The 14,530-nt window shown below is 42.0% G+C and overlaps 1 protein-coding gene across 1 annotated transcript in view; it reads left to right on the forward strand.

The window, feature by feature from the left end:
* The window catches only part of DNAH10 (dynein axonemal heavy chain 10), a 57,037-nt gene extending 43,151 nt beyond the window's left edge, over positions 1 to 13,886 (forward strand). The window contains exons 60-78 of the mRNA XM_055797212.1: positions 256 to 477; positions 1,093 to 1,240; positions 1,782 to 2,061; positions 2,417 to 2,646; positions 3,200 to 3,473; positions 3,900 to 4,004; positions 4,517 to 4,671; positions 5,430 to 5,584; positions 5,827 to 6,010; positions 6,858 to 7,058; positions 8,244 to 8,453; positions 8,829 to 8,924; positions 9,665 to 9,836; positions 10,323 to 10,454; positions 10,924 to 11,135; positions 11,232 to 11,399; positions 11,667 to 11,847; positions 12,767 to 12,912; positions 13,387 to 13,886. Coding sequence (XP_055653187.1) covers positions 256 to 477; positions 1,093 to 1,240; positions 1,782 to 2,061; positions 2,417 to 2,646; positions 3,200 to 3,473; positions 3,900 to 4,004; positions 4,517 to 4,671; positions 5,430 to 5,584; positions 5,827 to 6,010; positions 6,858 to 7,058; positions 8,244 to 8,453; positions 8,829 to 8,924; positions 9,665 to 9,836; positions 10,323 to 10,454; positions 10,924 to 11,135; positions 11,232 to 11,399; positions 11,667 to 11,847; positions 12,767 to 12,912; positions 13,387 to 13,533 — 3,418 coding nt within the window. The 3' untranslated portion in view covers positions 13,534 to 13,886. The remainder of the gene's footprint in view (positions 1 to 255; positions 478 to 1,092; positions 1,241 to 1,781; positions 2,062 to 2,416; positions 2,647 to 3,199; positions 3,474 to 3,899; positions 4,005 to 4,516; positions 4,672 to 5,429; positions 5,585 to 5,826; positions 6,011 to 6,857; positions 7,059 to 8,243; positions 8,454 to 8,828; positions 8,925 to 9,664; positions 9,837 to 10,322; positions 10,455 to 10,923; positions 11,136 to 11,231; positions 11,400 to 11,666; positions 11,848 to 12,766; positions 12,913 to 13,386) is intronic.
* Positions 13,887 to 14,530: the final 644 nt, after the last annotated feature.

Here is a 14,530-nt window from a genome sequence, read left to right on the forward strand (position 1 = left end):
ATTCTAAGATAATATCCATTAGCTCTTGAAAAATAACAATTTTTAGTGCAGAAGAACAAGGTGAACTCAGATTAAAAGGAAGAAGGTTCAGATTAGCTCAGTGTCTATGGCCATCATAATAGTGAGAGCGCAACTGATGGTAAATTTGGGGGTCTGTCTCAGCCTTCATCTAAAGTAGCAGCACCTGGAAATTCTGCACATAAACCCCATCTCCCTGGTACAGACTGACCCAGTATTTCCTTATTATTCTATCAGGTGGACAAAGGAATTAGAAGACTATGAAATACGAAAGGTGAAGTTGCTTGGAGACTGTCTACTCTGTGCTGCCTTTCTGAGCTATGAAGGAGCATTCAACTGGGAGTTTCGTAATGAAATGATCTATCAAGTGTGGCAACAAGATATCCTCTCACGAGAGATTCCTCTCAGTCAACCATTTAGGTTAGAAGGCCTTCTGACAAATGACGTGGAGGTTAGCAGGTACGTCCGGTCAAGAAACCCAGTGATTAATTAATGTGAAATTGTGAAGTGGGAGTCTGGATGTGAATCTGTAGGGTAGAATTGGCATTGTGGGTGGAGGTGCACAGCCATACCAGGGAGAGCCCGTTTTACTTTCATGTTGCAAAGATGAAAAGGAGACAAATAATTTTTCTTCTGGTTAAGGGAAACTATTTGTTATAACAAACCATTGTACTTTACACTCCAGGGACATTCACTGAACTTAGACACATACAATACCATTTTGGGAAATTTATTAAGGAGTTATCTATAATATGTGTTCCCATAGCCCAAGAGGAGTCTTTTCATTGACTTCAATGAACCTGGTATTAAACCCATGCCCAGATAGCATATTTCAACTACTGCAGGATTACCTACCAAATGAAAGTCAGTGTTTTGAGTAGCGTAGTTGCAAATGGCTCAGACAATGAATCAGTCTGAGTTTTGACAGTCTTCTCACAATCACGTCCACTGTGTGTTTCCTTGTGTGTCTAATAGTGTGCTCAGTGAACTGCGTAATTTTACTCACAAATGAAACGTGCTGCTCTCCCATCAAGTTTCCTTTCTAGACTGCTCTTTGATCCATTCCGTTCTCAGATGGGTTTCCCAAGGATTGCCTCCAGATGAGCTCTCTATCCAGAATGGCATCCTGACAACATATGCAAGCCGCTTCCCGCTCTGTATTGACCCACAACAACAGGCATTTCATTGGATTAAGAAGAAAGAAGAAAAGAATAACCTGAGAGTAAAGATAAATTATCATTTTACCTCTTTACTGGTTGTTTTAAAATCTGCATAAATATCTGTCACCTTGAGTGGGGAACCGATTATGTACTGATAAACGTGTTGACTGTTGTGTCTCTGAAATAGGTAATGAATATCAGTGTTCACATGACCTTCAGTTCTTTGGGATGGATGTTTTGTTTGGGATCTTGGCTAGCCTTAATACATGCAGAAATAATATACCCAGAAGACTGGTGTAGACTATGTTTTGTCTCAGCTCCAGGGTGGAGTTTTCATGTAGGACAATTAACACAGTCAGAGGCACAGCGGAACTTTGAAGAATAGTTATCCAAATGGAAATTATTCTCAGTTAATCAGAATTAAAAAAAAAGAAAAAGCATATCTCCTGTTTTGTACCAGTGCAGTTTATATCATCTGTAAGAGGAAAGACAAAAAACAACAAAGAGCAAACTTCGTTAGTGCTGGCAACTACTGTAAAAAAATGATCTTCAGCAAACTGAATATAAGTTCTCTTTTCATATCTTCCCATTATTCTTTTGCAGATGGCTTCCTTTAATGACCCAGATTTCCTTAAACAACTAGAACTGGCCATAAAGTATGGAAGCCCTTTCTTGCTGCATGGTGTTGATGAATACATTGATCCGGTGATAGACAATGTCTTAGAGAAGAATATCAAAGTTGCACAGGGGCGAACATTTGTTGTTCTGGGTGACAAGGAGGTTGACTACGACAGTAATTTCAGATTGTACCTGAACACCAAGTTATCAAACCCAAAGTATTCTCCATCTGTGTTTGGCAAAGCTATGGTTATCAATTATACAGGTAAGCAGAAGTGTATACTTAGTAAAAAAGTAATGATTATACTGTAGTGCAAATTTAGGGTCTGGGTAGTTGTTTGAAACAGCAATGAAATTTAAAACAAATCTTAGTCTCCCTTATACTTCGCATCTGATTTAATAGGAAATCCTTCTCACTTCTCTCTTCTAATCTGAAACTGAGCTAAATATCTCTTCTTGCACCTGTTGGGATGCTTTGGTAGAAATGAGATGCAAAGTTACTAACGAAGTCACTTTGTTGCATCACTGTAGTTTTACAGGATGATGAAGATGAAATAAGTTGTGTAAAAGCTCTCGTGTTTAAAAAACGACTGTGCTGTGTACATGTGTTGTATCTGTAGTTACACTAAAGGGCCTAGAGGATCAGTTGCTCAGCGTCATTACGGGCTTTGAAAGAAGAGAACTGGAGGAACAGAGAGAACATCTCATTCAGGAGACAAGTGACAACAAAAACTTGCTGAAAGATCTAGAAGATTCTCTCCTTCAGGAACTGACATCTTCCACAGGAAACATGTTGGACAACTTGGACTTGGTGCAAACACTAGAAGAGACAAAATCCAAAGCTACTGAGGTACCGGCTCTGGGCTTTTTGGAAGGTTATCTATCTACTAATAAAACATCATCTTTCCTTTTTCGTGGTGCTTCATCTTTCACCCTTGAAGCTAGGAATTGGTTTGAAAGGAAATGGAGAGTTTTCTCCTATGTTGCATCTTTCGGTATTGTATCAGATCTGAAATGAAAAATTAATGTATTTGTTACTCAGAGAGGATGTAGAATCTCTGTCCTTGGAGGTTTTCAGGCTGTAGTTGGGCAACGCCACAGCTGACCTGATCTAGTGGTGGTCATTGTCTTGCTTTGGGCAGAAAGTTGAACTAAAGATCCTTGGAGGGCCTTCCCAGACTACTTCCATGATTCTGTGTAAATCTTTGCCTTCACTTTTCATAAAGGTGGGATTCATTTTATTTAACTTTTGTTTTTTACAATTAGTACTACTTCTTTAGGGCTACCTACCCAGATTCCCTATACAGTCAACATATAGATGCAGGCACTGAATAGTTTATTGTGATATAACATACGTACTATGGATCAGTAATTACACGTGTATAAAATCATTGTATGGCTAGGTGACTGAAAAACTGAATCTGGCTGAGACAACAGCGGTGGATATTGATCGTCTTCGAGATGGCTACAGACCAGCCGCCAGGAGAGGGGCCATTTTATTCTCCGTCTTGTCTGAAATGGCACTTGTCAACATCATGTATCAGTACTCACTGGTCTCCTTCTTAGAAGTTTTTGGACTCTCTCTTCGGAAATCCATGCCCAGTCCTGTTCTTGTGAAGAGGTTAAAAAACATCATGGATACTCTGACTTACAACACCTATAACTATGGCTGCACAGGTCAGTGCAATTTAGTGATGGGCTGATAGTGTGTTGTGCAAATGCTTGTTAAAAGCCATGCCTTTGGTTGGTTTATTTTAAAGAGGCAAGTTACCAAGCGGTGAATTCACTAAGGTTCAGTTCTCAGCGTTGGTCCTGGTTTACACTTCACTCCCTGCTGTTTCTGTTTGAAGAAACTATGTGTGTTACCTTTTAAAGAAATGGTTTTCTTAATACAGTTATGGATAGTAAATTTCAGCTGTGGATCTCACATCCCTGGATGTAGCTCAGAGATGCTGTTTTGATTCTGTAAGCCTGATCTAGAGCCCCATCTTTGATCACCCTGGTCTTTGTGAGGTGACCAGATGCGGGATATGGATTAACAGATTGCTTCGGTTCCACAAGTTTTAGCAGCTGATTTTTGAAAATATTGTCCTTTTGATGTAGGCTTGTTTGAGAAGCACAAATTACTGTTCTCCTTTAATGTGACTGTCAGGATAGAACAAGCTGATGGCAGAGTTCCACAAGAAGAATTTGAATTCTTTTTGAAAGGTAAAGTGAATGTTTATATATAAATATATAGCTGTATGTAGCAATAGCTAAAAGATCTTTTGAAGATAAGATTTTTGTCTGGATATGGTTTGTTGTAAGAGCTAGCACGTAGAGAAACCACTGAAGATAGCTGAACTATGTTGATTTACACAGATTGTGGATTCTGCTATTTCTATTTTTTTCACTTTTTTAAACAGCGAAGAGGCTAATCTTTCTCTGCAGATGTTGGCAAATCTCACTTAAGCTAATTGATAGGATGTTACCTGAGAAAATAATCTTAAGTTGTTTTCTGACTATGTATAAATAATTTAAAAAATTTTTGCAAAGAGAAAGCTCTGGCTTTTGCAAGGACTTGTAAAATGCCATCTTTTATTCAGCAGACCAATTTAATCTTACAGTGCTTCCAGAAACAAATTTCCAGTTGGTTCCTCTGTGCAGTGGGGCTGTATGTGTGGTCATGTATTGAAGAATTTATGACATGGACATTCACTTTGGTTTCTGAATGTGACTAGGCAATATTTCCCTGGAGAAGAGTGCGCGAAAGAAACCGTATGCTTGGCTTCCAGATCAAGGCTGGGAAGACCTAATTCGCTTGTCTGAATTATTTCCTGAGAAATTTGAATCTCTTCCAGATGATGTGGAAAAAAATCCAGATGTATGGAAAAATGTACGTGCTTTTCTGCAATCCTGTTTTCTCTCCTTGTTTTTCTTCTGGTATTAAATGTTCAAGTATGATGCAATGTGCCATAGCACTCGGCAGGAGGCATGTCACCACTGGCTTTTTCTGTCAAGGCCTTGCTTTTCTTCCTGACCTCAGTTAGTGATTGGCTTATTTCCAGAAGAGTTAAGGCTCTTATTTTTTAAAAAACAAACAACAAAAAATCTTCCCTGGTATACTGTAGATTTTTTATTTTTCCAGTCAGATGCCTTAGATGAGTTATTTACCCTGTTGAAGCCAGTGGAATTTTTGCTGTTGATTTGAACAGTCACCATTTCACTGTTATTTTTGTACTGCTAAATTGTACTTTGATCTTCTTATGGCAGTGAGTTCTATAGGCTAGTTACAAAAACAGACTTCCCTTTGTTCTACCTTTAGTTTCATTCCATATCTTGTTGCTTTATAAGAAGTCTTTCCATAAGCAATCTGTTAATACTTTTTGCTTGAGATGCTATTTTCTGTATCCTAAGAGAATTACTTGACATGAAGTACAAATGTGTTTCTGGACTTGAATACCTTATAGTGAAAATGTTGAATTTTTTACATTCACTTCTTCTTTTAATATTTCTTTGCAGCTGATTGACTTTCTTCTTGTTCTTGTGTCTCTCGGCCCCTTGTTAATGAAATTGGTTTTGTCTGCTTTCCTAGTAGTTTTGTTGACGGAATCATGAAATTCCTTTGCATTGTCTCCCATCTTTTCTTGCCAGTGGTATGATACAGATGCTCTGGAGCAGATGCCGTTCCCCATGCAGTACCAGAACAGTCTCACGAACTTTCAGAAGCTCCTACTTTTACGGTGTTTCCGGGTGGATCGGCTGTATCGGGCAGTTACCGACTACATTACTCTGACAATGAGTGAGAAGTAAGCTACTTTCTTCTTTCAAATCCAAATCACACCATTCAGGTATTTCACACAGAACTGGAGTTGTAATCAATTATGTAAATGCTTTTGTAATTTGCCTGAACAGCAGAGCATGAGTTGACTCTGTATCATTTCCACATGCAGTCTGCGGTGAGCTTTGATGTTTTTGTAAAAATCATCTCCTACACAAGATGGCTTCTCTTGTGCAAATGAGCAGTTTATTGTGCTTCTTCTCCTAACAGGTACGTGCAGCCCCCTGTGATCAGCTTTGAAGCTATCTTTGAGCAGAGCAGCCCTTACTCGCCAGTTGTTTTCATCTTAAGTCCTGGCTCTGATCCTGTCAGTGACCTCATGAAACTGGCTGAGAGGACCGGCTTTGGAGGGGATAGGCTCAAATTCCTAGCCATGGGACAAGGCCAAGAAAAGGTAACTTCAGTGGGAGAATAGGGATGTGCTGTGTGCAGCAGGTTAGTCTGCGAATTGCAAATTGTGCTCCCACTATTGTGGACCTGTTCAAATTTCCTTGCCAAAGGTCTGTTCCACTTTAAAGGGAGCCACTTTGTCATTCAGACATAGCACGCAATTTACCAGGCTGGAAATAACGCTTTCCTGTAATGTGAGAGGGGGCATTTGCCTGACTGGCTGATTTTAGGTTTTGGGTAAGGGTAGATTCAGAATGATACTGTCATCTGTTAAAAGCCAGTTGAGCTGAAAACATGTTACTCTGCAGCCCTTCGAAGGTTAATCAGTGACCCTGTATATCTGTGTATTGACATGAGTTGATTGGAAGTCACCCTGTTTGTTACCAAAAAGATTTACCTTTACCTGCTGCTTTTGCTGTCCTTCCTGTCACTCTCTTTTCGTTATGGACACTAAGGCAGGGCTGTCCAAAGCTTAGCAGGTGACTGAATTTGCTGTGATTTGTCAGTGTGAGAGCTCCTATTAGATTCATTTAGACTACTGCTTCCTAGACTCTGATCTTCACCCTCTTCTGGGCCATGCACACTGCTGTATTCTTTCGAAATACTTAAATGCTCTACATGACTTTTAATTTCAAAAGGAATTAATGAAATTAGAAAAACCATCTCAGACCAAGTTCTTGTGGTATAGGAAAAGGTCTGTTCTCGGCAAGGAGCACTCTGGTAAGTCTACAAAAACTAACTAAAAGGCTGAGTGTGCTTGCTAGCAGAAAGAAATTCACTGCACTAACCCATCAGAGTCAGTTTGCTTACAGCATAGAGTTACTCACAGACAGTTCTCTCTCTCTCTTAAGATTGCGTTGCAGATGTTGGAGAATGTAGCAGTCCGTGGAGAGTGGCTAATGTTGCAGAACTGTCACCTTTTGGTGAAGTGGCTTATCAATCTGGAAAAGGCCCTGGAGAAAATTACAAAGCCTCACCCAGACTTTCGCCTCTGGCTGACTACTGACCCGACCAAGGGCTTCCCAATTGGAATACTGCAGAAGGCGCTGAAGGTAGCGTGCAGTGGGGAAACCCTGGTCGGGAGGCCATGGCCTGCCACTCTTATTGAGCAAAACAGACTGGCTTTGGGAGGAGCATGACCTGAATGCAGCATGTTGACTTGGGCTCTATGTACTAGTTTTTTGTCTTTATAAGCCAAATCCTTTTTTCATCATCCCGTTTATCTCCTTTGGGTGAAAGCTGTTCAGTAGTTTCTTCTCAAAGCAGTTACTTCAGAGTAGAGGTTTGTAAGTGAACCTGGAAATGTGACAAATGGTCTTTAGACTCAAATGCTGCCACAAGTGAGGAACAGCCAGAGAGACAGGAATAGCCCTGTCAGCCCTGATGCTGAAGTGCAGAGCTGAGGTCTGTCTCTAGCCTGGCAACAGTGCCAGTGGAGCAGACGCTGTAATAGGATAATGGTTTCCAGCTGCTACTTCAGGCTGCAGCATTTATCACAAGCAAGCTGAGCTGATTACTTTGAAGGCCCAAGCCATGATGCTGTCCTAATGTTCTTTCCTATGGCTGTTTTACTTCTGTTGTGGTGAACCAGTCCTGTAAACATAATTATTTTATTTCACAGATTTGAAAGCAGTGTCGTGACAGATCTTCCCATTGTGTGCTGTAGCGTATCAATGACAGCTCTGGAGTATTCATTTCCAGCAGTGCTCAGTACTGCAGTGGGGAGAAGTGAGCGTGAACGTATCTTTAAGACTGCAAATACGCACTTTGTAGGTCTAGTCATGAGCAGTGAGAATGAAGGTTTTAGAGCACTTTGAAAAAGCTGCCAGGAAGCCAGGAAGCTGGCTGTGCCTCAGTTTGATCATCAGTAAAGCCATATTAAAGACTGTTAAGCAGTCTTACTGTGGTGATATGTAGGACACACCAAAATGTGTACAGTACTGATATTTCAGTAAATTAGATCTTCGAGTATGATAAAGATTAACATCTTTCCAATACCATGACTGTTTCTAAAATGATAGCAGATTTCTCTTTACATACATGTGTTTACTTTGATAAACTTAAAGATTTGTGTCATGTGTTTACTTAAGAAGAAATTCCGTATTGATATCAGTTTGGAAAGCTGCTCAAAAATGTCAAGATTACATCATATAGCTAACTTGGAGAACATGATATATTTATAGATTATTTTCCTGAGGCTACCCAGTAGTTGATGGCTTCCCTAATTATTTTGATAGGTTGTGACAGAACCACCTAATGGTCTGAAACTGAACATGAGAGCCACCTACCTCAAAATTCCCCAAGAAGCCTTAGAGCAGTGCCCACATCCTGCCTTTAAATCCTTAGTCTACGTCTTGGCATTTTTCCATGCTGTGGTTCAGGAGAGAAGGAAGTTTGGGAAGGTTGGCTGGAATGTGCCGTACGATTTTAATGAATCTGATTTCCAGGTAAGAAAATAATGACAACGGCTCTTATATTCTTGAGTTGCTCAGGTTACTTTTGAAAACGTATCATCTATCCAGCTTTAATCCTTCTTGCAATAAGATTTTGCTTCATTTTTTTTTCTGCTGCTGTGAAGTCATGCAGACTCCTGATCTTCTATAATAACAATTTTGGCCACTAGAAATTAATCAGGTTCCCAATCCTTCATGTGTTTATTGCCTCTCTCATGGGTTTCTTTTCTTAGGAGGATTTATAATTTTTAATTATTTGAGGAAGAAATAATTGTTAGTTTTCAAACAAAAAACTGCATTAAATAAAGTCTATGTTTATATATAGCTGATTTATGAATCTTATCTCACATGTTCCAACAACTTTATTAGGTCTGCACAGAAATTCTTAACACATACTTGACAAAAGCTTTCCAACAAAATGATGGCGAAATCCCCTGGAACAGTCTCAAATATCTTATTGGTGAGGTGAGTGCCTACAATGTCACTGAGGAACATTTGATGGTAGAAGAATCCAGGTAAATGAAGCTTCCTTTCTGCATGAGCTATATCAAGGAAAGCTGGCTGAGAATCTCTCCTGGGAAGTCTTGGAACTCTGGTGTAGCCTTGAGCAACTCACTTAATCTCATTGTCTCAGGGAAATAGGGCCATTGAGCGTAACTGCGCAACAGGGGAGTTATGGTGCTTAATTAATTTTGAGTGAGAGAGCCCTTGGGATCCTCTGATGAAAGGTACTGAATAGCACAACTTTTATTAGTACAGGGAGTATAACTGATGTGCGAGCTGTACAAACAGGTGTTGCTAAAGCTCTTGCAGTGCTGTAACTGGTATGTGCTGTGTCATAGCCGGCCAGTTCAGCATAGCTGCTGTGACATGAAATTCTGCAGAAAGCTGTTGTTTTGCAGCACTTAATCACAGCTGAGCATGAGCTGGTACCTAGGGAAGGGAACCATTGCACACAAATCACCAGCACTGGTTATGAGGGGTGCCCAGAGCAGCTATCTGTCTCCAGACTAAGTTCAAATACTTCCTGCCTGTTTGCCCTTGTGAGGGGGCTAGAAAAGATGTGCTTGGTGTCCCTTAAGGGAGACACTGTTAGACCATGCAGTCACTGCAAAATCAAAGAGTAGTTTGGATCTTTCAGCAATTTTAGACTGTATTTGCTGCTCCAAAGCCAATGCTATAATGTTGATGTAACTAATTTCTAGGTCATGTATGGTGGGCGAGCAATTGATAGCTTTGATCGTCGCATTCTGACCGTCTATATGGATGAGTACCTTGGTGATTTCCTATTTGACACATTCCAAGTGTTTCATTTTTATAAAAACGACAAAGTCGATTATAAAATTCCACAAGGGACTGTGAAAGATGACTTTGTTGGTAAGAAATGCTTTTCCTGCCACCTATGTTAGCATTAAAAAAAAAGTCTACTTACAGTATACATTCTCCCCATACATCTGTTGCTGGATATGAGAAGCTGAAAGGAACTTCAGGGGTTGCATGTGCACCTATTGCAATGTTACAATCCACTGATGCTACTGGTCTTGCTTTGTGTGAGCAGCCCTTTGTAATGTGAGCTTACCAGCCAGATCCTCATTTCTTTAAAAAAACCCAAGAAAATTCCCACATAAACAGCATGTTAATTATGTTGTTATTAATTGATGCATTTCCATGAGGGGTGTAGGGGGGGTGTATTTCATGCTTAATAATGTTTATTCGTTCCTTGCAGTGTTTCAACACCCGCTATAGCATTTGATTATATTTTTTTTTCTAGCAAAGCAGTAAAAATCACTGCAGTATTCTTTTTTTGCCTGGTACCTGTGGTTTAATATATCACATCTTTAAGAAGTGTGTTTTTTACTGCAGAGGCAATAGAATCTCTGCCACTTTATAATACTCCAGAGGTATATGGTCTTCATGCAAATGCTGAGATTGGCTATTATACACAAGCAGTTCGCAATATATGGTCTCATCTTCTTGAGCTGCAGCCTCAAACAGGTATGTTCTCTATTACTTTGAACTGTTTTTGTAAATAATGAGGTGGTGAGCTGCTTGCCACGGGGATTGTGATACCAGCCATGCTGTGCAGCCCGCCTCAGGGTGCCTGGGTCCTGGCACGGGCACTGCAGCCCATCACACTGCCCGCACCCCATGGGAGGTGTGTGGCCCCGGGGGGCACGGCGGGATTGCGTCATGGCCTTGGGGAGCAGCAGCAGCAGAACCGCAGGGACTGGGAGGTGAGCAGAGCAGCTGAAGTGCTTGGCCCTGCCAGCGTGGAAGTAGTTCAACATGTGCCTGGAGGCAGTTTGAGACGCGCAGGGAGGCTTCTGCTGCAAGCATCAGCGCTGCAGAGGGTGGGAGACTTTGATGCCAAAAGGTGAGTCAGCTTTCCGAGTTCTCGTAGAGAATTAATCGAAGGGTTAGTAGCCTATGCAGATTTAGTCTCATTAAACCATTTTGTTTTCAGGTGAAACTGGAACGGGAATTACTCGAGACAAATACATTGCAAATGTTGCTAAGGATATAGAAAACAAAATACCGCAAGTATTTGATCTTGACCAGATAAGGAAACGTTTTGGAACAGACATATCCCCTACAACTGTAGTGCTGTTGCAGGAACTGAAACGTTTTAATAAGCTGATCACTTGGATGGCAAAGTCACTGGCTGAACTGCAACATGTAAGTAAGAACACAGCCGCTGCTCACAGCAACTAGATGAAACCAGTCAGGCTTCCCCTACCCCAGGCTGGCACTCAGACTCTCACACCTTTACAGGCCTTGGCTGGGGAAGTCGGAATGAGCAGTGAACTGGACGATGTGGCTCGGGCTCTCTTTAATGGGCAGATTCCTGCGATCTGGCGGCAGCTAGCCCCCGACACACTCAAAACACTTGGAAACTGGATTGTTTTCTTTAGAGCTCGGTATAACCAGTACACCAGCTGGGTAAGCGAGTGCCTCCAGAAAGCTTTTTGTTTTGTTAAACTGCATGGTAGGCTGTTCAAATTGGTGCAGAAGTCAGTGAACTCACACTGCTTTAGATAAGTTACTTAACTAATGCCAGTCGTCCCCTAGAATGATAACGGATTGTTGCATGACCATGGCTACAGGGCACACTAGCCACTGGCTTGTCTTTAAGAGCATTGGCCTCTGCGCTGAGCACCTGGTGTGCTGGGAGAACCAGGTGCTACAGATTGTCTTCTGTTATTGCAGGTTGAGGAGGGTGAGCCAAAGGTGATGTGGCTTTCGGGCCTGCACGTCCCAGAATCTTACCTGATGGCTCTTGTTCAAGCCACCTGCAGGAAAAACAAGTGGCCCCTGGAGCACTCCACCTTCTACACAGAGGTAACGAAGTACAGGACTGCAGAAGAGATCACTGAAGAGTCTGCTCAAGGTAGGCGTTTTTATGATTATTTGGCAAAAAGAATGAAGTCTTTAATTGGTGTATGAGAGAGAAATTGCTTGGCATACTGAGGGAGATTACTTAGCTTATACCTCCACTGAGAATACTCTTGGTTTTGCATTTCACGGTCCATGTGATTGCAAGCTGGGAAGTAGCTGGGTTCTGGCTCCTGCTTCCGGGCTGAGCCCCTGCCCGTGCAAGGGATGATCTTCCTCCTTCAGCTCGTGTCACCTACATGGATATATTTGAACTTCCACCTCTCCCTTGTTCACTCACTCTCTGCCCTTTCTCCTTAATGGCTAGAAATTATCACTCCTGGCAGGTTTATAAAGATCTATTTACACCACAAATAATAGATGGAAATATATTTGAACATAAAGTAACTACAACTATGTATGATTTATTGTGTAAATAACTATGAAATCTCTGTGACTAGCAATGCTCTAATTACTGAATACAACAAACTCTGGGTAAAGGGGACAGCTGAGCAAGGCTTTGGAGTACTACACGTGACTGGGAACAGAGGAAGCAAAAGAATCTGATTGTTTTTTGCTAAATCTAACTTTCAGTTAAAAATAAAAATCACCTATTCTTTATTTACTAACATTTCATCAAAACGCTAGAGCATATGGCACCCAAGAAAACTGCAAGCAAATCAGTATTTATTCCCAATAATGCTTCTCATATGTAGTGCACCCAAGAGCATTTTAATTTGAAAAAAAATTTTGTAGCTCACAGTTCTGTTACAAAAACGACAAATAAAGATACCTCTGTGTAGCTGCAGTTTGAAATGTCGCGAGTTTTTTTATGACCATATGTGCCAAGCACAGCTACTGCAGGAACAGTTGTCTTAAACTGATTGTTTTGGTAGCTCAGTTTACACAAGATGTGGTGTTTTCTGCCTTCACAGGCTGCTTTGTTTCTGGTCTGTTTCTGGAAGGAGCAGACTGGGACATGGAGCATGGCTGCCTCGCCAAAAGCAAGCCCAGAGTACCAGTGGTGGAGTTACCTATTCTGAAGATAATCCCCACGGAAGCGCGCAGGCTCAGGCTCCAGGTACTGCTCCTCCGGGCACAGAGGGGCCAATTAGCTTATTAACTTCCCCTGTTTTCCCATCTCAACAGCCAGCAGCTCCTCCCCTCTTAGCACAAGCAGCAGTATTTTATCATGACCACTCGTGTATGAAGAGTGCAGTGTAATGCCTCTCCTTACATCAGCCATCATTACAGTTCTCCTTTCCTAAGGGTTACACTCAAGGGGGTGACTACATTTGTTACCTCTTTTCCTTTGAGGCACTGTGGGACAGGCATCCCGGCACACTCTCCCAGTCCCACTCCTCTTTTAGTTATTTCCCATTTCCAGTTAATGACATAAAGCATGTTTACATTTTCTGGGTATCAGATATTCAAGACTTAAACCAAAAAAAGTGAGTTTCTGAAGACAGCCATCTCTGCTGAGGGCCCCTCTTGTCTCCAGTTCCAGGTAGTACTCCAGGCACTACTCAGTGTTCTTTCCTCCGTGCTCTTTCAGAACACCCTCCGGACCCCTGTGTACACAACCTCCCAGAGAAGGGACGCAATGGGTGCTGGCCTTGTGTTTGAAGCTGATCTTCACACTAAAAAGCACATTTCTCACTGGGTCCTTCCAGGCGTTTGTCTCACCTTGAACGCAGACTAACGGTTTGAAGCTGGAGCTAGATTTTTTCCCACAGAATCCAACCCTTTAGGGGAGTGGGGGGAAAAACAAATAAATGAAGCAGAGATTCAGCACCACGGGTTGGGGCAGTGCTTGCACAGGCACACCTGCTTTTAGTATGTTACAACCAAGTTAGTCTTATCAATAAACACATGTGAAGAGGAAAGTGGTTTTCATAACTTGTATTTCCTTTTCAAAAGCTCCAAGCTGGTTTATGTATACAAGAGAGGTAATAAGTTAGTCTCACACACACAAAGACCAAGGTTTGCCTGTATGGTTGTAAGAAATATTTTTAATTGCCCAAAGCATCACTTCTGCTGTGCTTAGAAGCAGTGCCTTCCATCATCCTTGAGCAAGCGGCAGGGTAGATCAGTCATACAACAGATGGCCATAAAAATATGGCAGCAACCACCAAAAAACCAAACCCACTGCTGGTTAATGCGATACACTTAAAAATAGTAAACCACAGAATAACAAACTTTCTTTAACCAACCCTTTCGCAGGACCACAGCTTTTCCTGAGCCCTCCCCACCGCTCGCGAACCAAAGCCTACTACCCAGCAAGGCAGCGCACAGAGTAGTGTTCCTTGGGCTTCAGAACAGCAGGTGACTGAGGCGTGAGGGTGTGCAGGGGTAGGGCGCAGGCGGCCTTGGGGCTAAGTGGGTGTTCAAACCCTCTCTGACCGGGAACAACCCTGCGGGAAGCTGTCATGCTGCACAGGGAATGGAGCAGTACCACGGTTAGGAAGAACAGCTTTTGTCACCTGCCAGTGCCTCTGGGGCAGCTGCCAGTGACCCAGGGCTCCAGAGGGAGACACACACCAACACACAGCTGCAGAAAAAGCTTTAAGAGGGACAAGCTACAGCTGGCCAGGGGAAGGAAAGAGGGCAGGCAGGGATCCTTCTCAGCTTTCACAGAGATTATGCGTTCTGAATTTTTAAAGGCACATAAGCTTAGCAGCATTTGGGAGCCATTGTTT

Source organism: Falco peregrinus, chromosome 2 (assembly GCF_023634155.1).
Source record: "Falco peregrinus isolate bFalPer1 chromosome 2, bFalPer1.pri, whole genome shotgun sequence".
NCBI classification, from domain to species: domain Eukaryota; kingdom Metazoa; phylum Chordata; class Aves; order Falconiformes; family Falconidae; genus Falco; species Falco peregrinus.